The sequence below is a fragment of the Betta splendens genome, chromosome 13 (genome assembly GCF_900634795.4).
Source record: "Betta splendens chromosome 13, fBetSpl5.4, whole genome shotgun sequence".
Lineage (NCBI taxonomy): Eukaryota > Metazoa > Chordata > Actinopteri > Anabantiformes > Osphronemidae > Betta > Betta splendens.
Window position 1 is genome coordinate 3,775,147 of NC_040893.2, and position 23,372 is coordinate 3,798,518.

General features: G+C 39.0%; 3 protein-coding genes across 14 annotated transcripts in view; 2 read left to right on the top strand and 1 right to left on the bottom strand.

Moving 5' to 3' along the window:
• The first annotated feature begins 4,106 nt into the window (after positions 1-4,106).
• Positions 4,107-5,176, top strand: timm8b (translocase of inner mitochondrial membrane 8 homolog B (yeast)). Its single transcript, XM_029172312.3, has 2 exons — positions 4,107-4,321; positions 4,887-5,176. Exons 1-2 carry the CDS (start codon positions 4,220-4,222, stop codon positions 5,052-5,054), a joined length of 270 nt encoding a protein of 89 aa, XP_029028145.1. The 5' UTR covers positions 4,107-4,219; the 3' UTR covers positions 5,055-5,176.
• Positions 5,177-5,727: 551 nt separating this feature from the next.
• Positions 5,728-10,594, bottom strand: il4i1 (interleukin 4 induced 1). Its single transcript, XM_029172311.2, has 8 exons — positions 10,550-10,594; positions 10,214-10,319; positions 9,772-9,986; positions 8,656-8,768; positions 8,088-8,289; positions 7,918-7,986; positions 7,330-7,466; positions 5,728-6,505 (listed from the first exon to the last, which is right to left on the bottom strand). The coding sequence occupies exons 1-8, from the start codon at positions 10,592-10,594 to the stop codon at positions 5,743-5,745; spliced, it is 1,650 nt and encodes a 549-aa protein (XP_029028144.1). The 3' UTR covers positions 5,728-5,742.
• Positions 10,595-13,015: 2,421 nt separating this feature from the next.
• Positions 13,016-23,372, top strand: part of snx19b (sorting nexin 19b) — a 58,258-nt gene continuing 47,901 nt past the window's right edge. For 7 of the 12 annotated variants that reach the window (XR_008696371.1, XR_008696372.1, XR_008696373.1 and 4 more), the window contains exons 1-11: positions 13,268-13,332; positions 14,192-14,408; positions 14,501-14,695; positions 14,824-16,047; positions 16,552-16,744; positions 16,837-16,937; positions 17,041-17,160; positions 18,323-18,447; positions 18,831-18,924; positions 19,089-19,263; positions 21,059-21,194. Coding sequence is in view for 6 of the 12 variants with exons in the window: in XM_029170444.3 (XP_029026277.1) it covers positions 13,283-13,332; positions 14,192-14,408; positions 14,501-14,695; positions 14,824-16,047; positions 16,552-16,744; positions 16,837-16,937; positions 17,041-17,160; positions 18,323-18,447; positions 18,831-18,924; positions 19,089-19,263; positions 21,059-21,194 (2,630 nt within the window). In the remaining 6 variants the exon portion in view is untranslated. Of the gene's footprint in view, positions 13,176-13,219; positions 13,333-14,191; positions 14,409-14,500; positions 14,696-14,823; positions 16,048-16,551; positions 16,745-16,836; positions 16,938-17,040; positions 17,161-18,322; positions 18,448-18,830; positions 18,925-19,088; positions 19,264-21,058; positions 21,195-23,372 lie in introns of those variants that run through there. The other 5 variants (XM_029170446.3, XM_029170447.3, XM_029170448.3 and 2 more) reach the window with 5 other exon arrangements.

Sequence of the window (23,372 nt, forward strand, 5' to 3'; positions counted from 1 at the left end):
CTTGGTTACCAAGGCTGGGGCCTCTGGGCCTGGGCCTTGGATCTGTGCTTTCGCCAGCGTCGTCAGGAACGCCGATGACTGGATGTGGACTCCATCTCCTCACCCGACATGACTGACGCAGAAGATGGGGCCAGGGCGTGAGCTGGATCAGACTGGACAGCGTCTGGGACGAGAGCTTGACACGAGAGCGGCACGAGAGCAGCGACAGGAGAGTGAGCTTGGCTCGACTGAGCGGCGACAGGAACGTGAGCTTGGCTCGACTGAGCGGCGACAGGAACGTGAGCTTGGCTCGACTGAGCGGCGACAGGAACGTGAGCTTGGCTCGACTGAACGGCGACAGGAACGTGAGCTTGGCTCGACTGAGCGGCGACAGGAACGTGAGCTTGGCTCGACTGAGCGGCGATAGGAACGCCAGCTTGAATTGCCGGAGCGGCGACAGGAACGCCAGCTTGAATTGACGGAGCGGCGACAGGAACGCCAGCTTGAATTGACGGAGTGGCGACAGGAACGCCAGCTTGAATTGCCGGAGCGGCGACAAGAACGTGAACATGACCAGACTGAGTGGCGACAGGAACGTAAACATGACTTGCCTGAGCAGCAACAGGAACGTGAGCTTGATCTGATGGAGCGGCGACAGGAATCTTCCCCGGCGAAGCGGGAGCTGCTGATGAGATGCCAGCGGGCGCTGCGCACAGAGCGCGTGCCGAATCCCTCCGGCAGACTCGGGTAGGTAAGAGCCATCACAACTGCGCGTTGTCCACGCACACAAAAACAAAATCAGCTACTGACCTTAAACAGATGCAGGGCGCGGGCTGGGTCCGAGTCTGGCCAGATTGTACTGTCACCGCGCTGTAGGTAGCGGACCCACATGCACAGCGTAGACAAGACTTGGTGGGAAAATCAATTTACTGGTTCTCGTGGTCAGGCAGGCAAGGGTCGGTACACAAGGGCAGTTACAGTACAGGCAGGAATCAGACAATCGGTGGTCAAGAGACAAGGTTGGGTCAGACTTACAGCAAGGAAGGATCAAAGGCAAGGCAGTAGACGAGGTCAGGTAAAGCAGGGTCATTCACGGATTAGGATACGAAGTAAAATGCTGGAATGCTGGCTCGTACACACAGACAATCTGGCAACTGGGCAGGGCTAGAGCTGGTGCTTAAATACCGAGGGATGATGACTAGATAGGTAGCAGGTGAGTTGATTGGGACCGGAAGTAAAGCTGGCTGAAACTAACAATGACTGAGACAGGAAGTGGCAAGAACATAAAACCAGAAATGAGTAATTGCCGTGGCTAAATGACATGATCTGTGACAGTATTTCTTTGTGTATTTTATGCTATTTTTGGGTTTGATATATAAAAATATAACACAGTGGTCTGTTAATGGAGCATGAGAAATATTGCATTTAACCTCATGGGACAATAGTTGAGATGAAATTAACCAATAGTCAATTCTTGATCTTAAATTATAATTAGCGCTGAACCATGTGAACTGTATTATGCCTGGGTTAAGGTGTTTCCATGTGTCGATTAGGCCCTGGTCATTGCAGAAATTGTGAAACGTTACATTGGGGTGACTTGAAGGATTATTGGAAGGAGATCTATGCATACAGTCATCTTGCACTAGGTTCAAGTCCCCCCCCAAGTATGATATTATTAGATGAGTGTACTAAACTGAGTTGGTCTAATTGTGATGAGATTTCACGTGTGTTCTGATGTTAACCAGGATGAACTACAGATTATCAATAACTCTTCCAAGTCGTCCACGTGTCTTTTAGATCCAATCCCAACCAGATTACTCAAAGAAGTTCTACCTTTAATCAGCTCGTCCATATTAAATCAAATCAACCAATCTTTACAACTAGGCTATGTACCACAGGCTTTTAAGGTGGCTGTGGTCAAACCTCTATTGAAAAAACCAACCCTTGACCCTGCACAACTAGCCCACTATAGGCCCATTTCAAATTTACCCTTTATTTCCAAGATTCTGGAAAAAATCGTGGCTAAACAATTATCTGACCACCTGAGTGGGAATAACCTGTACGAAGATTTTCAGTCAGGATTTAGAAAACATCATAGCACAGAAACAGCTCTGGTTAGAGTCACTAATGATCTTCTATTAGCTTCGGACAATGGTCTAGTTTCTGTCCTTGTCCTGTTAGATCTTAGTGCTGCATTTGGTACAATTGATCATAACATTCTATTACAGACACTAGAACATAGAATCGGGATTAATGGAACAGCATTGGGATGGTTTAAATCCTATTTGTTGAACAGATTCCAGTTTGTTCATGTTAATAATAAATTCTCCACACGCACAAGGATTAGCTATGGAGTTCCACAGGGTTCTGTGCTGGGTCCAATTCTGTTTAGCCTATACATGTCGCCTCTAGATGAGATTATTAGAAAGCATTCTATTAATTTTCATTTTTACGCAGATGATACTCAGCTATATATGTCCTGGGAACCAAATGAAACAGATCAACTAGTCAAAATTCAGGGTTGTTTAAAAGACATCAAATCCTGGATGTCCCAAAACTTCCTTCAACTAAACTCAGATAAAACCGAGATTCTCATTGTTGGGCCTAAAAATCTGAGAGAGACACCATTGAGTCAGATAGCCACCCTGGATGGCATAACATTAGCTTCAGATTCTTCTTTTACATCATACATTAAACAAATCTCCAGAACCGCCTACTTCCACCTTAGAAATATAGTTAAGATCAGAAGCATCCTCTCTCAGTGCAATGCAGAGAAACTTATCCATGCATTTGTTACCTCTAGGCTGGACTACTGTAACTCCTTACTCATAGAATGTCCTAACAGCTCCTTAAAAAGCCTACAGCTTATTCAAAATGCTGCAGCCAGAGTTCTGACAGGACTTAGAAACAGTGTGTGTCAAAACACAACCGCAATCCTTCAAAAGTTACAAATATTTGCCGATGTTGCGCTTCAAATGCTGTTGGGCGTTTTATTGTGAAAGTCTGGCGACTGGCCCCGCCCCCGGTTTCCCTTTTTCTTATTTCGTTTTGAAAGTGGAAAAAAGGAGAATGTGTAAATCAGTATATCGCAAATGTGTTTCACCGATTTACGGAAACGAAACACAGCATAAAAAGACGTTATTCAATTTTCATTTTACATATGAATAATTAATTGCACTTCATGCACGGACTAGGTCGCTCATGATTTTCCATGAGTTGAAGAACGAGTGAGTTGAAGTGTCAGTGGTGTGTTTTATTTTGGCAGGCGATTACGCGGGTCCCCCCTCCCATGAGACGATTAGTGCGGCGCTGCAACTCCACCGGCCTAATCGCTGGGAAATTTAGGGTAGAGATGGCGAAATCGAAGCCTCATGAATCACTGAGCAACTATGACACAGTTGGGCTGAAATCGACACATTGCTCGACACCATCACGACACAGTCAGAACAGCGACATCTGCTGGTTGTGCGTGAGAACTGCTTGAGCAGACTGACCATCAAACCCTCTCTGATACGTGGTTGTTCAGGATCACAGTCCATGTTTTATTGTCAAATAAAACTTAATTAATCAAAGGTGTGTAATTGTGTTTCTCTCTGGATAATAATGTATAAGTAGCCTTGATGTGGCAAATCTGTTTGATGTCCGATGTTATTAGAGCTGTATTTGTTCTTCTGCAACTTTGCTTTATTAATACATTGAGGAGACATGTTTGTCCGTTAGTTTAATCAAAAACCTTTATTTCATTTTATTTTTCCACAGAACATGACTTTAATCACATTCTCACCACCTCTCCAGCTTTAGAGAGGAGCCGTTTGCACGGCACTGATGTCTGACTAATAAAGATATCATATTGGAATTGCGACTTGTCAAAATGTAGTTTTAGTCTTTAATTACATTTTGAATTTGTCATAAATACATTACAGATGTCTGTAATGTGAAACTTGTCTATCTAGATCATCTATCATCTTATAGATCATCTGCGGACCGCTTGCCACTATGAAGCTCTGACATATTAAAACAACAGTTCAAACCGCACATAAGCCGCTCGGCAGTCACGTGACGTATCGACACCTCTCGCTCTCCTTGGTCACGTGATTCGGAACGCGATCGAGATTTTGCTTGACGACACTTCCGCTTCAAAAGATCGACGCTGAGTCGAGTGGGAGGTCTCGAGTTGGACATCTCTAATTTAGGGTTACCTCAGCGATAATATCAAATTCCGTAACTATTTAATTGCGCAATGGACGGTTATAACCATCTGAATGCTTCAGAGATGGCACAGACGACCGAACTCCAACGAATGATCGCAGCAGAGCAACAAAAAGCCCAGTTCCAGGCCCAGGTTTGTATAATAACCATGCTAACTTATGTTCTTCTGCCGTGACGTGTGGCCACATGCCGATGTCGTTGCTAGGAACTCTTATTTTGTAGGTTATCTTAAACGTATGAGACAATATATTGAATAGTGCGAGAAGATTACGAAACATTATTTAATCTAGTTACCGCAGTAAGCTAATACAATTGCCTTAGCTCAGTTATGAGCAGAGATGAGGTTTATTTTTCATTGGATTTTCAGTGCAGAAGAATATAGACATAGACATCCAGTAAGGATGTGGTCAATAAATTACAAGGAAGGAAGAGTTGTACATACTGAACCAAAGCTTCCTCACTGGAACAAAGGCAGCTGTGCAACGCTGAGTTATACAGCAAGGATCTGTATTCTTAATTTACTGAATAAACTAACGATGATTTTACAAGGCCTAGTGACTATGGGTTGATTTAATGGCCTTGTTTGACATATTTTGCTTTCTTTTTCATTAAACCCCAAACTTGATTAAACCCCATTAACCCCTAATGCTAGCATACTGAATATTGAACCTTAATCATATTTATAATGTGTATTTTAGGTACACAATTTCACGGACATCTGCTGGGACAAATGTGTGGACAGTCCAGGTTCCAAGATGGACTACAGGACAGAAACGTGCCTGGCGAGCTGTGTGGAGCGATTCATTGACACCACTTTGACCATAAGCAACCGCTTCACACAGATGGTACAGAAGAGTGGCCAATAACAGTGGACTAAAGATATTAACTGGACTGTGTGATAAAATGTTATGCATTTTTCCAGCAACATGTTTAAATAGAGAATTTATGTAATGTAAAATGAGTAAATGGAAACGAATGCTCATGTTTACTCCCGTCTGTGATTATTGATGTTCCAGATAGACCAAAAAACTTATGATTGCGTCTCATTAACTAATTTTATAGCTCCACATTCCAAGGGTTTGATTCTTCTGTTTGTTTCTATAGGATCTTTCTGAAACCAAAGGTACTCTGGCAAATCAAATCAAATGTTTTTAAAATGGCATGCCAGACAGAGTTTTACTGCTATACAGAGCATTCTGAAATTTTCTTTTTTCTGAATGGTATGTTGGAAATTAAGGGATGCTAAATACAATTTTTAGTCACTACAAATGTTTTATAAAACACTCCAGGTCACCCTATCCCCAGAGTACTACATTATCCACTTCCACTTACTGTCCACATTATTGGATAGGTTTGTCCACTTTTACACAACAGAGCCACCTGACAAATTATCTCTTAATAGAAATAACATTTGCTGTGTTAATTTGCATTTTGTTTTATTATTCATAGGGGGACTTTACAGACCAACCTCATATTTCCCCCCACTTCTTTGTACCTTAAGTACTGGACAATATACATACACACCCTACAATCTCTAGAAATAATATATCATCATTACAGGCTGTTAATACTTTTAGCTACTCTAACTGCCGACTTCATGGCAGTTTCAATCCACCCATGAGGGATGGCTGTATGTTCTCCTGCAAAGTGCACCCGCCCCTCACTCCGGAACAGTTCCCTTGAGTATTGTCCCTGCTGGTAGGGTGTGAACAGAGCAAAGGCTCCAAGACTGTAAGGATCCAAGCCCCACTTCTTTACCAGACCCCCAGTCCACAGATGTCTTATGTATTCGCCATGAATCTTGACCAGATCCTCTAGTACCACAGCCATCAGCTCCTGCTCGTTCATCCCTTGGAATAGAGTGGAATCATCAGAGCAGGTGTAAGATGCCAGAAGAGCCCCTGAAGCCGTGCCAGGGAAGCTGTGGCTGGGGTAGTAGATAAAGCGAGAGAGACGATCTGTGATGCTCTTTCCTCCTCTGATTCCTTCTTTTTCCCAGAAGCGCTCTTTGAAGCTGAGTATCACTTTGGTGGAGCTGATGTAATGAACTGAGCGAAGAGCCTCCATCTTGTCCCCGGAGAGAGGGGGCTGAAACTCAACAAAAAGGGTGGCCTTAGCTGTGGCGGTGACCACAACAAAATCGGCCGTTACACTGATCAAAGAGCCTGAATCATGCCAGTTCTGGTATGTTATTGTCACATTGCTGCCACCCTTTTGGCTGATTAGTTTGACTTTGGAGTTGAGGAGGATTGTGGCATTTAACTTGCTGTAGAAAGCATTGGGCAGATTCTCAAAGCCACCTGTCACTTCATAGTACCTGGGAAAAAAACATTCAAAATGTGAATAAATGCTGTAGTTAATATGTTTGCATTTTTTGTGTGATACAGCATGAACAAGTGCATTTACAGTAAACATAAGGCTACAATTAGTAGCAGTGGCACACTCATCACAGCATGCTGTATCAGGTAAGTGACAGTTGTGCTGCTCATCAGTTCTACAATCTATTACAACAACAGTTCTAAAATAAACTACAACAACAATATCCACACATAAATAGCAAATGTTCTACACTTGTACAGCACTTTCCTGCCTTTTCAGTACTTAAAGCGCTTTTAATCTTGCACCAATTCGCTTTGACATGCACAAAAGGCTTTAGCACTCAAACCAGTGAGCATATGATTAGTGGCTATCTGCTATATCTCCTGAGCCTGTGCCAGATTATTATGCTTTTGAAGGTATGATATTTGTCAAACTTTACATTATAAATAAAATTTGCAAAATGTGCAAATCATGACGTCTTCCTACATTATGTGTAAACTCCAGATAGTTTAGACTCCAGATATTCTGCCTGACTGTGGATTTTATGGAGTTTTTAAATTGATTTTCATTAAACCATTATAAAAAAAAGCTTTATTCTTTTATATCAGCCTTTGTAATGTTGATTTAATGATGTTTGTCCAGACATGCTGGAGTAAAGGTACTGGAACATCCATTTCTGGGATGATGTCCCAAATGAATGTTTTCCATTTGTATGGAAGCAGAAGGAATACTTTGTCAACGCTTTTTAAAATACAAACTTGCACAGTAAAAGGTTATATTTGCCTACTACTAAGATCTGCTATGAAACACAATTTTCCTTACTTGATGTTGTCACTGATGTCTGACTGTATGTACATTGTCTCTATCAGTGATGTGTAGAAGAGGCTGTTCTCATTTAGGACATCCCCAATCATTCTCAAGGCTCCACGGCTGAGGTTGGCTTCCTTCACCAGATATTCCTGTCATTTGTAAATGTTAGTTATTTACAGTTATTTTTACACTAGAAGTTTTGAAATAACCAGGTCAATTTATTTGATAGTATTTACTTTTGGGTATATTAAAAACAAGCAATAGGACATTGACTTAGTTTTTTGTTTCATCAGAAAGTTCTATTCATGAAGAGTAATTTACAATTAAGATGACATTAATATGTATGGGAGATTGTCAAGTCAAATGACAACTAATACAATTGTGGAAATCAGACAAAGGCTATCCGCAAACATTGTGCATAGCCTTTTCAACAATTTCTAATGTCCTATACTATAGGTTTACTACCCTGTAGACACAATAATCTTATATTAATGTTGACTTTACATTTATATTTACTCAGTATACAGTAAACACAAATTAACTATTCCAATACTTTTGGGATATCAAATGTCTATTTGGACAGTGTCACAATATCTTTACCTTCACTGTGTAGGAATCATATTTATTCAACATGGCACTGCAGCCAATTACCTTCAGGTCGTCCCTCACCTGTTCACAGATTACAGTTTTTACTGAATCATATGTCCTAGAATAAATTATAATGTGAACAAATGGAACTGATGTGATTAACAGGTAGAATGTATACAGACCTTTATCAGTGCCTGACTGAAGAGTTGAGCCGCCGACTTCCCCCTCTCTTCTTCATTCAAATTGTAGTTAAGCACACTGGTGTTTTTTTGCACTTCATAGGTTTTGTGTAGATCTCCATTAATCAAATAGTAAGTGTTAATGTCATCTTGGATGAAGGGGTTTAGAGAAATTTGAAATTTGGAAACAAAGGAAAGCAGGAGCCTGTGGATTTAATACTGTATATTAATATCATATATCTATGTAAGGGAGAATCATATGTAAAGGTATGTTTCCTTTTTGACTTAGTCAGTTACATTGTTTAATTCCGACTTTATACATTTAGTGTATAATGGTATAATCTGTCTGGAATCTGTGCCTTTTTCAGCACCAGCATAAAAACATCAGTATTACAGATCTCAGATGTGACCTAGTGTGGTTATTTTGTTCATTACAATACATTTTCCTCTAAATAATGATCAAAGAGCCATTAGAACAGCTCACTTGTTGCGTTCCTTCCATGGTCTTTAACGGTCACTGTAACTTAGCAGGTACTTTCATGTATTTTATTCATGTAATTTCCCAACTTACCGATGAAAGCTGGGGATCCTCATGGCGCCCATTTCTGCATACCAGCCTTCTCTTATGTTCCTGAATGTCTCCACACGTCCACCAATGCGGTTACTGGCTTCTATTATGGTGACCTTATTTTCCATGGGGATATGACAATCATATAGTATACAGTTCTACAGTATATTAGTCTTATATGTTCATTATTATAGTTATGTAAATCAACATAGTATTTGCGGTAAGAAACCTGTTCTTATGATTAAAACACTTACTGTTTTCTTAATTATTATAATTAAATATGTTTTGCCCCCTAGCGACTTTGTAAACTGCTGTTGTTAGGACTACAGTCTTGCCTGGCCCTTCAGGTGTTTGGCTAAAACAGAAAAGCACCAGTTGAATATTGGTATTGCTGAGTGCTGAGCATACAATTGTCCATCCATCCATCCATTTTCTACCGCTCAGTCCCATGCGGGGCCGCAGGGGCACTGGAGCCTATCCCAGCTATCTATGGGCGAGAGGCAGGGTACACCCAGGATATGTTACCAGTCCATGGCAGGGTGCGCACGATTGGAAAACTGCAAATATAAACTATGAATATGCTACATCTCTTTATGTTTCATTTAGTAATCAACATAATTTGGGTGATTTAGTAAGATTTGGTAAGATAAAAAAAAGCCTTCATAACAAGCAGAATCAAAGAAAACTACTCTTTTATGTTAACATGTAAACAATTAGCCAAAATTGGTCACAATATGAAATAATTCAGTAGCAATTTAAAATAAATGTTAAATAAGAAAAAAACATAACATTACTAGGATAAAGTAGTGATCTGTTTAGGGTTAAGGTTAAGTTTATTCTGCACTTTGTGCAGTAATGACTAAGATTAAGTACTGCACCACACATGGTTATTACAAAGAAATCATAAAGATGATTATTATGTATAATGACTATATATGTAATATATAAATATATTATGTATATGTCCTTTTTTCACACTCACTGCAGTCTAAATATTACCGAAACTACTAAAAATTGTGTCAGAACTGTTTTTCAGATTTAGATAAATTCTTGATTCATGCATTATTAATACAAACTCTACAATGTGTAGAATTATTATTTCTTAATAATGCAATTTACCTTATGACCAGCATCTTCTAATAGCTTTGCAGTGGTTAGTCCAGCAATGCCCCCACCGATGATAACTACATGGTGAGGAGTGTTGGTGGTAGGAAGACCTTTATTTGCAATATTAAGAAGTTCACTGTAATCTGTGTCTTGGAGGCAGTCATACAGAGGATCCCCAATGATACCCCTGATAGCAAAAACCATAACCACACCTAGAACCAGAGGAACTGATGGAGCCAGAAAAGTGAGGGAAAAAAATTAAAGCATTGCTTAATAAATGTAGAAGAGCAGCACTACTTTTAAAGCCAAGCAGCTAAATCTGATTTAGTAAATAAAGCTGATGAGTGATCAGGTAGATTAACTAAGTAATGCTGCAACTATATCAGATCAAAAATCACAGTAGTGGTCTCAGAATTTTTGTAAAAATGTGTTAAATATAATGTGCCATACTTACAAAATGTGCGTAGAATGACATGACAAATCATCTTAAGGATGGAACTCCACAGTCTAGACCTCTTCCCTTTACTTTTGATACTGACACTGTGAGAGGTCAGAGAAACCTACCAAAGTACAATATAATCTAAGTGTAAGAAGCTCAAGCTGAGAAGCAGGAACAAGAAGTTTAATACTGTTCAATTTAATACTGGCTTTCTAAAACCCTTTTTAGAAAAGAAAGATTTCATTTGTTAAAAATTAAAACAAATAGCCCATACATTTTTATGCATCTGAAAAGAGAAAAGAAATAACGCTTGTTCAGGCTGCCATATCAGTGGAGTTATGACACACTCACCTTTAACAATGGTAATGTTTCGTAAGATGTCGAGAGCTGGTTCATGATGAAGGTAAAATGAAAAGAGTCCTTAATGAAGCATACCTTTTAATGCTGTGGCCTTGAAATTCACACAGCCTAATTTTAATAAGGGGCTACATGGCTCCTTATCCAGAAATATTTTCCCACACCGGCTCCAGAGTCAATCACACTGAACAAATAAGATTAGTGAGGTTGTACTAGTCAACTACATACCTCAATTCCTCCATATTGAGTCATTTTAACCTAAGAGTCAGTCAGTGGTGTCAAGAAATCCCTTAATCATGCTTAAAACACAATATTTTGAGATTTTATTGCATCTAATACAAATATGTTTTGTTTTCTATTTATAATTTATATATAATTTATTTATAATGTTTAACAATGAGATAAATCTTTAAGTTTTATTACAGAGTTGTGTTCGTTTATAGGCCAACGCTGAGGTTACTGCACTAATGAGGCTGTGGGAGTTAAGTCCATCATGTCAGTGTAAAATGTGTAAAGTATTGCTCTCACAAGACCCTAAGAAATTAGAAACAGTTCATGGCTCCCAAGCAGTCAGTTGGCTTGTTTTGCACAATGTAAGTACAAAAACAGGAACCGAGAAAGCGTGTGTTTAAAAATGTTTTAGCCCAAAAGCATAAGACTGAAAAGCCAACTACAATTAAAATGGGGCCCTGAAGGAGGTCAACACAAGCTAAACAAAACAAACAAACAAACCAAAAAGATACCAAAATGAGATGTACTGTAAGTTCCAGCAAAGATTAAAATCAAATATTTGGTTTCCTTTTAATTATTATAATCTAAATCAAAACAACCAACCAATCGTCATATAAAATTAAATAAAGTGAATTAATTTAGTGCCTAGACCTATACTGTGACCATCACAACATATATGCAAGCATGGATGTGCTGGCAATCGTGTGGAGGTTAGCAGTTGCTATACAGACAAGACTGGTTTTATACAGTAGGTTTTGTTAATCAAAAATGATTGTGTCATTCCGCAGTTTTTTCCCAAAAGGGAAATGACTAAATAAATAAAAAAGAAAGTTGTGGAACTACTCTACTGTCCCCTCACTGTAGAACTGCTTAAATCAGTAAGTGCCATATGTAGGTTGCTCTACAGACCCCATACAATATACTGTATACGAAATATTAAAAGTTTTGACCCTGAAAGTGCTTGAGGAACTGTTTGAGGAAAGGGAAGTCTGGGGTTTAATGCTTAGACTGTTGACACACAAAAGACATGAGACATGAGTTTTTAATGAAATACTGCATAATATTCGTATAAAATAATGCACTTAGACCACACTGGACCAATCTTAATTGTAATGGGCTATTTTCTACATTGTATATACCAGTATTTTAGTATGTTTTTTTATTTTACTAATGCATCAAAATGATTTAAAAATGAGTTAAACAGTAATGCCCAACCCCTATACCTGCTGCCAAAGCATCATGGGAAGTGTAGTAATTCAATGGAAATTTAAATGTATTTTTCAATTTAGCATTTTGTGTTATTGTCTACGCCCTATTTAGCTTTTGACTTTGTGGCACATCCCAAAAGTATAGAAAGAGTTATGAAGACGTGTTCTTAAATTTACATACATCATTATACAGGAAGTAACTGATAGGTTTGTGTGGACACCTGTACATGAATGAATTTTTGGTAATGAAAAAGGTGATAAATTAGCAAAGGACGGTCAAACTGACATCACTGTTGCATTGTCAAAGTCTGAGAGGTAAGAACGTGGTATGGAGGAAGGTAAATAAAAAATGGAAGCAGTACTGGGATCAGGAGACAAAGGGCAGACATAGGTTGCAGAAGAAAGTGGGAACGGACAGAGGGTGCAGTAGGAAAAGAAGAGAGGAAGTGGTGTTTAACAGGCTAAGAATAGGACACAGTAACTTAAACTGTACGCCACACATACTGGGGAAACATGACGACTGAATGTGCAGAGAGTTGGAAACAATAGAACATATAATGATTAGATGTAGAAGATACAGCTGTGAAAGGGAAGACATGATGGAGGATTTTAGCAGGAGAGGATGAAGGTGAAGGGAAAAGCATAGTGTGGGTGAATATTGTGAAGGAGTGGCAGGACAGTTGGGATAAAGAAGGGAAATTGTATAGAATAAAAAAGAAAGTGGGGATAGGTGGAGGGCTAGGTGGCCGGGGGAAAACAAGGTATTTTAAGTAGATTAAGAATAGGGCACATGTATCTAAACAGCACTTTACGGTTGATGGAGAGACACATGGATGGGAGGTGTGAGTTTTGTGGGGAGGTGGAGGGAGTGGAACATGTTATAATGGAGTGTGACAAATATAGAAGGGAAAGGGACACAATAGTAAGGAGTATAAGGGAAGCAGGAATATAAGATGTGTGTTTGAGCAGGTTGCTGGCAGTTGGAGGAGCAGGAAGTAGAATGAAAGCATTGTTTGAGTTTTTAAATGTTGCTAGGTTGGGGAAAAGAACATGAGGGTTAGAGAAATCAATAGGTGGCGGTAATGCAACAAGGAGGATGCAAGCCGCCGGTAAACTCAAAAGAAGAAGAAAAATGGTCTTCAAGACTCTCACGAGACCGCATAGAATTTGATGCCACTCATGTAGGTTAATGATTTCTTTATTTATGAAGCTTTGTAAAATTTTATCAGGATGAAGGTTATAAAACCCATTAGACTGCGTAGTACGTAGGGGAAGTAATGGCTAGCTAATGATATTTAATAAGACACGAACCTTTACCCAGATACGTACTACGTTAAGGTTGGTTTGGGTATTTGCAAATAACCAGAACATGCGGGCCGTTATTGGACACTTTGAGTAAACTATGCGTAGTTGTTGTCATTTCGGCAATCGTATAAAATTCTAAAACTATTATGCCGCTAATATTTTGATGTCTACACTTCCTCACTATAGTTAAACATGGAGTGTAGTGACGGAATTTTAAATAATAAACGCTATAACGTGAACAAAATATTGCATAGCTAGATATTAATTGTCGGTTAAACTCTCGGTAGTTATGTCAGGTTTAAGTTCCAGTGTTCGTGCAAAACATTTCGCAGTAAATTGCCAAATATCTGGGTTAATGGTGGCCAAACGCAGGTTACGAGGTGAAATTTAGCATTGAAATCGCGTTGTCAGTAAAGATTTTCAGCTACTGCAGCTCAGTCTTAAAGCCACATTTTGAATTTACAAAAACCTTTGTTGCTGTGCAAATGAATTAAACGTTCATGATACATTGTAAAATGTCCAACACTGTTGCCAATTTATTTACACATTTGTTGAATGTGTATTCTGTATTTTGCAAATGCAAAATGTATTTATCGTAGAGAGTTGGACTAGAATCTAGACCAGTTTAAAATGTGTACAGATTCAAACCACCCGCAGTTTACTCTGGGGTGTTATAAAATAAGGATTCTGATATGTGAAGGTCTGTCTGTCTGTCTGTCTGCAAGTAAGTAAGTAAGTAATGTCGCCTAGTAGTGAGCGATGATCATGACAACACAGCCTTAGCAGCATTTACATTAATAACATACATTCTTGTAATGATATCACTTGCACTTCTCTGACTAAAGAGAGTATTCTCTTCTCTGTATTCTTTTTTCTTTAATATATAATGTAGCCCCTGCACTGCCATGTCTGAGGTGTTGGGAAAGAGAAGCTTGTTGGGTATTGCTGTAGTGTTGATATGGCTAGTGCTGTTCCACCTGCTGGTCAACCTCTGGCTGCTGTGTGTGTTCACCAGTTTGCTGGTGGTGCTTGGGGGCTGGCTTGGCTCACAGGCAGTCCTGGAGTCCAAAAATATTGTCCACCTGGAAAGGTTTATCACACTTAAACAGGTAAGTATGCCTACATATATGTGGTGTATGTTTTATATGCAAGCTAGGTACTTTTATACTCCTTATTGTCTTTGCAAATTCCCCAAATCAAGGTTTTGTCTTCTGTGGAGGATGAACAAAACTTGGATAAGGAGATTCATAGTACAGTGAGGAAAATCATTCGGGATTTTGTCAACTCCTGGTACTCCAGTGTGTCCTCTGAGAGTGGTTTCGAAATAGAGGTTCAAGAGGCCATGATCGTTATGGCTATGGAGCTGAAAATGCGTGCAAGACAGATTGACAGGAAGGTACTGTACTATGAGCTAGACCTAAATGTTTGGAGTGTGTTGCTGCTGTTTTTATGTGTCCACTATGAGCTTTTTAGCAAATTAACCAATGACTAAATAGAACTGAAATCACAATTTTATCACTGCAGGAACTGACACGAAGGATCCTGGATTTGTTTGGTAGCCACTTGCAAGATTACATTACAGCCAAGGAGCTAGTGATTGAGCAGGAGACACCATTAACAGGGAAGTGGGGCAGTGAAAGTCAGCGGCTTTGGAAAGCCTTCTCCAATGTTGCCACGCCCCATCTTGCTATGGCCAGTGACACAGTTAAACTTAACTACACCAGAGCAGTTGTAGATATGTTGCTGCACGTTTTGGTGCCATCAGTGCACTTGGAGTCCCGCACTGGACGGTTTGTTGTAGGAGAGCTCATCACTTGCAATGTTTTTCTTCCTCTTATTGCAAAATTATCTGACCCAGACTGGTTAAATCTCCTTGTGACTGATTTTTTTGAAAAGTCCAGTGTAACCCAATTACCAATTGCAACTGAGCTATTAACTTCATCCCTACCACCATCATCAGCTCCACATGTTAAATCGGAGCTTACACCCCTACAAGATCCTCAAAAGAATGCCGATGGTCCCCTACCAGGAGCCAAGACTGAAATAGTCCATGTGGCACAGATACCTGAGCTTTCTGACTATCATGTGGTTGACCTTAAAAGGGTAGATTCTCCACATAGCAAAAATGAAGACGAAGAAAATCTATTTTTTCAAAAGCATTATATGAGAGGGAGCAAGCCAAATCCCTTCTACCAGGAAAATGATTTTGATGTGGATTCTCGTTTGCCTGATTGTAATCAGAGATCAACTGATTTTCTTTTTATGATAGATCAGCGGGAAGTTGTGGATAAGAAACAGAATAACAGTATATTATCTGATGAAACCAGTGCAATGAACTTGGGTGTTTGCTCTTATCCCGTGGATGGCCCCTTCCCTGAAGTTCAGGTGGATTCAGAACATGTGGAACATCAAAATGGCTGTGTCCACTCACCATCTAAATCAGCAGAGACAGTGCCTTTTAAGAGTAAAATCCATGCCCGAGAGAAAGCAGACAGTTCTCTTTCAGTAAACCCAAACAAGGACCTCCTTCTGTATGTAGAACAGACTGGGTTGGGAAACCATAACGAGCTGTCTGTAGTAAGCAATGTAAGTATGCAAGTGTCATCCACTATGCCATCCTTCAGTTTCGACCCTCTCTGCAGTCCAGAGGGACCAGCCATTATCCAGAACCTCCGCATCACTGGTACCATCACAGCTAAGGAACACAGAGGCACAGGCTCACACCCCTACACCCTTTATACCATCAAAGTAAGGAGATGACATAATCTGCCCATCATGTTACTTTGCAATTTTTAAGTGCAACCCTTCAGTATTATACCTCCAAAAACGTTACAATAAAACATCATCCAGACTTTGAAGAAACTCTGGAGGATTTTAATACTGGTAGAGCTATGGTGTGTGATGCTCCCAAATAGGCATTTATCGATTACATGTATGAGATAATTGTCATCATTTTATAATTTTTAGGCCATTCCACTGTTTGTGCCCTTTTTATAGAAACTGTTTCATTGTGGACTTCTGTTTAACCTGTCATGTATGTTTTCAGTTACAGCACAGTTTTTTCATTTGCAGTGTTGTTGAAGCTCTGTTTTTCTATTAATTGTTTGGACACACAAAATCTTGAATACTTAGTACACTTCACTCATTAACAGCAGGTAATACAGTAGTATTGTACAGTTGGCATGTAACCACTGCCTAGCTAAAAAACATTTTATACTGGCAAGGCTTATAGTTTGTTGTTTTGGTTTTCAGTACGAGACGGCATTGGGATGTGACAAATCCATTCAGTCAGGCTCTGAGGATGCTGATATTTTACAGTCAAGTTGGGAGAATCCATCTTCTATTCAGCCAGTAGCATATCACACAGTCAACAGACGATACAGTGAGTTTCTTAACCTGCAAACACGGTTGGAGGAAAAAGTAGAACTACGGAAACTCGTTAAAGGTTGGAGGCATAATGTTAAATCCTCACACACTGGGTGGAAAATCTAGGTTTCTTTACATGTGGTTTAAATTTTCATTAAACCTGTGTTTTAGGTGTGAAAGGTCCCAAAAAAATATTTCCAGACATGCCTTTTGGGAATATGGACAGTGACAAGATAGAGGCTCGAAAAGGTTTGCTTGAAACCTTTCTGAAGGTTAGTGGATCTATATTTTGTGATATTAACTTAATATTTTGATTTAACATTTATATTGTCTTTGATGTAAGATTGTGTACTGACATTCAGTGTTTTTTTTCAGCAACTCTGTGCCATTCCTGAGATAGTCAACAGCGAAGAGATGCAAGAGTTTCTGGCTCTTAACACAGATGCTAGGATTGCTTTTGTCAAGAAACCTTTCATTGTGTCACGCATAGACAAGGTTGGATCCCTTAATATTTTAGCGAGTAATCCAGTAGCCCACTCTGCAATTGGCATACAAGTGTTTAGTAAATCGGACTGGTTACAGAATGAATGAATAAATAAATGAATTAAAAAAATAATAAAAAAATATATTAATAAATAAAATTATTTATATATATATATAGGGGTTGGCAACCCGCAGCGCTTTCATCCTTATTGTGCGACAGAGTGCCTTGAAATAAACAAAATAAGATTAATATATAACTAAGTAAAATATTTAATATAATATAAATAAAATAAAATTTTGCGTCACTCAAAATTGCGTCGCAGTAGCTGCCACTATCGCGCTCCTCCCCCGGTTCACGCACACCTAAGATGTCGGAAGTAGCTAAAACAGAATAAGGACTGAATGAGTCTGCTGTTAATTTCTATGATCTTCTGTCAATAAAATGTTAAAGCTCCGCATTATGTCTTTTGAGTCTTGTTTGGGTTTAAACCCAAATGCTGACTGTTCTCGAATATTGCGAAATTAGCAAAAAAATAACTTTAACGGGATTCAATCCTGTAGTCACTGCAGCAAAATAACATTATTCTCATTGCATTGTCTTTAGCAGCGAACCTTTAATGGTACGATGGTTAAGTTACATCAATAAACTGATCTGCTGTACCCTTTTTGTAAACAGGAACAGCCAGATCAACCTGTGACCGCAATTGCCAGCGTGATTTTGGTGTTACGTTTAGCAGTTTAGCAAACATAACCCTCCACCACAGTTCCCAGTGTAATTTTTTTTCGTGGTAAACAGGTCCAAATGGCTATTCAGGTGTTAAAGGTTGCCGACCCCTGCCTTAACTCCATTGAGTGTCTTTGGCATGTGTTGGAGAAGACTTTGCGCAGCAGTCAGACTCTACCAACATCAATGCAAATTCTTGGTGAAAGATTAATGCAGCACTGGAAGGAAATAAATCGTGTGACATTGTAGAAGCTTATTGAAACAATGCCGCAGCAAATGCGTGCTATAATCAAAGCAAAAGGCAGTCCAACAAAATGTGTGTGACCTTTTTTTAGTGGCGCCTTTTTTTTTTTGGCCAGGCACTATATATTTGCATTGGTTTTGACAAGAAATTTTGAAAAAGTGATTCATTCTACTCCCGGTCTAAAAAGTATGTGTTTTTTTGTGTAGATTGTGGTGAATGCTATTGTGGACACTCTGAAAACGGCATTTCCTCGTTCTGAACCACAAAGCCCCACAGAGGAGAATGAGTCAGAGGTGGATGGAGGGAAAATAAGTGCAGACAAGAAGAACAAGTACTGTATGACTTCATAGATTCAAACAGGCATTGCATATTGGCACTACAGACTAACAATGTCCAGTGTTGGGGATTTACTGTAAAACTTAAAACATCCTAGTTATGTAGTTATATGGTTAATAAGTAACTCTGTTACCTTTCATTGGGTGCAGAGCTGCAGTGAGCTGACAAAGGCTTTTCTCATCATGAATTTACGTTAAATTTTATCTGAATTTATACCCACTGAACTTGAGACAGCACAAATTCAAAATAAGTTAAGTTGTTGTTGACCGCTACAAAGAAGCACCGCCCTTAGCCTATCTGGCAAGGCAAACAGGATTATGAATATAAGAATAGTACTGTCATTTTACTATTTTTCATGCATTTGTTTTGTATTCATAGGTCTCGGCTAAAGTTGTCTAGTAAAAACAATACCTTTATGAATGGCTCTGATGTAAAACCACAAGTTTTGTTCAGCTGTGAGCAAAGTAGCACAGTAAGTAATTTAAATCTGCACTAAAGAGATTTTGTCTACAGTATATTTTAAACCCTGAATGGTGAAATGTACAGTAGCTCTAATATAACTTTGTTCTTTGTTGCCCAGCAAGATCACTAAAAAGTTTTATTTTTATAACATCCTTCTGCTCCGTGCTCTCAAAGATGTTTAACAGGATGTCCTTGGAAGAATTGCAAGGCTTCATTACTGAACAAGAAAAACTGGTCATAAAAGCTGAGACGATGAGGGAGGACAGTCCCGTAGTCAGTGAACTTAGCGGCTGCATGGATGACACTTTGAGTGAAAAATTTATATCTGAACATGGTAAGCGGAGACAAGGTCAGTAACGTCTATCTATACCTTGTGATTTTATTTCCGTTAGTTATTTTATCTGTCCTTTTTTTTACCAGTGTTGTGAGTGCTTTACAGCACTGAACCTTACAGGCCCTGAGTGCTTAAGAACTAAGAAAGTAACATAGTCTACTGTAGTTACTATTCATCAGTTTGTTCCCTTTTACAAAATCTTTGCAGCTCTAATTACAAATTATTGCAGCAACATATGGAAAGCCACAAAAGCTGGATTTTGGTTGAAATGTCAGGGCAGCAACCATCCCAAGCTACGCAATAAGATTTGTTAGTAAAATAGCAGGCCTAAACATTATGGAACCGGTACGCCACGTCGATCTAGATGTTCTAGAAGGTGCAAAAGAACACAGTGATCAACAGTTTCAAAAGCTGTTGTAGGGTCCAGCAGCAGCAAGCCTAATCAAAATGTCATTATGGACTTTTACAGTAGGAGAGTGAACTCAGTGCTGTGAAACCCAGACTAAAATTTGTTAACAAGCTCATTCTGCTGAAAATGTGTGAGCAGTTGATTGTGCACACATTTTTCCAGTACCTTTGAGAGGAATGGAAGTTCTGAGACTGGCCTAAAGTTCTCCAAGGGAAACAGCATCCAAGTGGGGCTTCTTTAAATTGGGGGTTACTATGGCCTTTTTAAAATAAACAGGAACTACACCAAATTGTTTAAATAAATGTTGCTAGGATGGTGTCGAGTGAGCAATATGTGGCTTGAGTTTGTTTCACAATTTTGGAGACAGACAAGGCAGTAAGCCATTGCTGAAGCTATGTCTGACTGCTGAAGGCTGTGCTGAGTGATTAAGACTTAATTATAATTTAATTAGATTAAACAAGTAAATATATTTAAGTAAAATTTAAACTAGTATAATTATATTTTTGCAGGGAAACATCACAGGGGTATTTAAATAAAATGATAAACAGAAAATATTATAATAGTTGATTAGTTATTACATATTAAAATAAATTATTCTATAGCAAAAACATAAGAAACCCCAACATCCACATCCAATAGGTAAGTGATCCAGATGTCATGACTATTCTATGATATTGTTCACCATCATATTTTACAAGACCTGCTGGATATAATAATAACAAATGGCAGAACAAATTACATTAGCCGTATTTTCCAGACTATGGAGCGCACCCAAATTTAAGCCCATTAGATTTTAATAAAAAAATGTTTATTTCATATACAGTACAGGTATAGCACCTGTCTAAAAGCCGCAGGTTTCCAAGTTGTAACATAAGATATTTACACAGAAAAACAAAAGTACAGCAATGTATCACAAAAGTAATTGATCACTATCTTGTCGAGTTAGTCAATTACTGAAGGCAGAAAGAAGAATTTGCTCCGTTGGCTCTGTCAATCACATACAGGTGCATCCTTAAAATAAGTTAAATGAGCTGTACCGTAACACCAGTTGCAAGAGCACACTGAAGATTCTCAATGCCATCGCATAACAGTGAAAAAGAGCGCATATAACACGCAAGCCTCAACAGCTTTCAGTCAGATCTGCATGGTGTAAACATGTCGACCCTGTTCAGCAGCATGAAGCTCATAAGCTGGTAATATTCACAAATTAGCCACACTATAAAAAAGTAGCGGCTTACAGTCTGGGAATTACGGTAAGAAAAGCTGCAACGTGTTCTGATCAAATGAAATGTGAAATGCTTACAACATGCTTCACCAGTATTCAGTATATAATGTTCTTGAAATACAATGTGTGATCTTCGTTTTTTTGTGTCATTGAGTTTTGTGTCTTGCATGTTGTAGGCGCAGCCTCTGAGATGGGACTGGCTGAGGTGGCTCTAAACATCCTGTGTCTTCTGATGAGGGAGCAGTGGAGCTGGCTCTGTACAGAAAACATTCAGAGGACCACCAGACTGCTGTTTGGAACCCTTATTGACAGGTTATGTATTACATTCTTTTTTTTACAGCTGTTTTACAACAACGATTTAAAAACAACTTTAAATAAAAGTCAAGCTCACAGAACACATAATTCCAACTCAGACCGATATCTTCTCAGACCGACATCTTCCACAACTCTGAATGTCGTTAAATACAATTTCTCAATTCATCTGCCCCCGCCAGCTGATCTGTCGTTTGTGAACAATTTGTTCAATATGAACTTATCTTTTATCTGACTCGGGAGGAATCAGTTCTCTCAGTGAATAATTCGTTCATTTTGATGCAGTACCTTCTCTTGCCACATGGCAGCAGCAGGAAACAGAAATTATTCGTTCATGATTCAGGGATTTGTTCTTTTGTCACGTGAGAGCCAGGCCGCTTAGGCTCTGTAGTGAGCAGTAAGCATTACAGTTTGTTCGCAATTCGTTGATATGGATTTTTACGGATCCTTATCTTTTGTTCTTTTGTCACATGACAGCTGTAGTTTAGCTATGGGGCGGTTTGGACTGAGAAACAAGAAAATTAATGATATCTGATATTTGACATTCATTTATTTTTCACCTGACACCCGACATATATGATGGACGTCATAATTAAGTAGTGGTCTTTGATTTTTGTAGATGTGTGTAGTGTTATTGTATATATAATGTAAAGAGTGTTTGTAAATCAATACTCTCAAAAATTATTTCAACATGTTGATTTTGTGTTACTTGCTTTTTGCTTAAAAGTCTTACTAATTGTCAAAATATGTTTTACTTTATCTTGTCCTCTACCAGCCGTCACGTAAAAGGCAGCTTGGGCTACACAGTTTTGTGCATTGTTCCCGATCATCATTCACAGCTCAGGCTCTGTGGCAAGCAACACGTACTTTATAGGTGCTTGTTGCTTGCTTTTTATTATTTATATCTTGTCAGCTAAAGCAAACCAAATTCAGCATATGGTGTTTGAGAACCACGTCCATTTTTACAAAGCCCACTGCGCCACCTGCTGTAAAATGAACAAAATGCATGAATGACTCGAAATGATTCGTTCACTTTACTGTTTGAGAGTTAAAGATTCGCGTCAGTTAAAAGAATCAAACCTCCCATCTCTAGTGAGCGCCGCAGCAGTCTTAGGCCCTGCCCCCAAAGGCTCTGATTGGTTGAGAAGCGTATCTCTGGCCAGTACTAATCTACAGCCTGCTCCTCCGCTGACCCTTCATTTGTTTGAATGTGTATTTAGAGCCAGCAAAGCAACGGACTTTCCAAATATTAATAATAAAAGTAAATTCATTTTCATTGTTGAGAAGATTACCATATTAAATTGTTAACATACCTATTTACATACACACACACCATCATCTAGATACAGGTGTGCGGTTTAACCCTAACAACATGCCCAAGGAAACCCCCACTCCACAGGTCCTCACCATACCCCAAGAACACAGGACCACAAAGTCCTGTAGTGCACTTATCTATCCAATGCCTCCCCATATATAATATAGCAGTTTGTGCCAGAGCTGTTAGCATTGCTGTAGACCAGCCTTGTTTATGTATACTAACTATTAAGTCATTAAGTCTAACTATTGTACTTCTGCAAACTACTGTACTTGTGAAAGTTATGTCATTTTCATTAGGAGTTGAAGTCTAATGTTTTGGCAAATGCTGCAGAATTGTACTGATGGACTGTAATTTGCACCAGGCAATCCTGCACAAATTCATGCTAAGTCAACCAACTTGCTTGACCTTTCAATGTTGAGTAATGACAGAAATTTTTCCGTAAGCTTGACCAACAGTCAAATAGGATAATGGGCATATCTCCTGCAGTACGTGTCCTACTTACATGTCGTCCTACCTAAATGACTACACCTGATAATACTATCAATACATAGTATTGCACTATGACTCAAGAATCTATACAGAGTCACACTCACACACTACATCACCTTAAGAGGCTATTCAAGCAACACCTAATTTTCGGAGCATTTAAAATCCATAAGCCTGCAATTATAATCAAGAGTAGAAAGGGATATTTCATCACATGAAAAAAGGAGCTGGGAATTGTACCACCAGTCCAACTGGTCTACCTCCTGAACTGGTGCCTGCTCCAGTAGTAAATCTTACTCTTTGTGTATAAATAGTCATAATGAATAAAATCCAGCACGTACGTGTGAATGCATGGAATGTACTGTATTGACTTA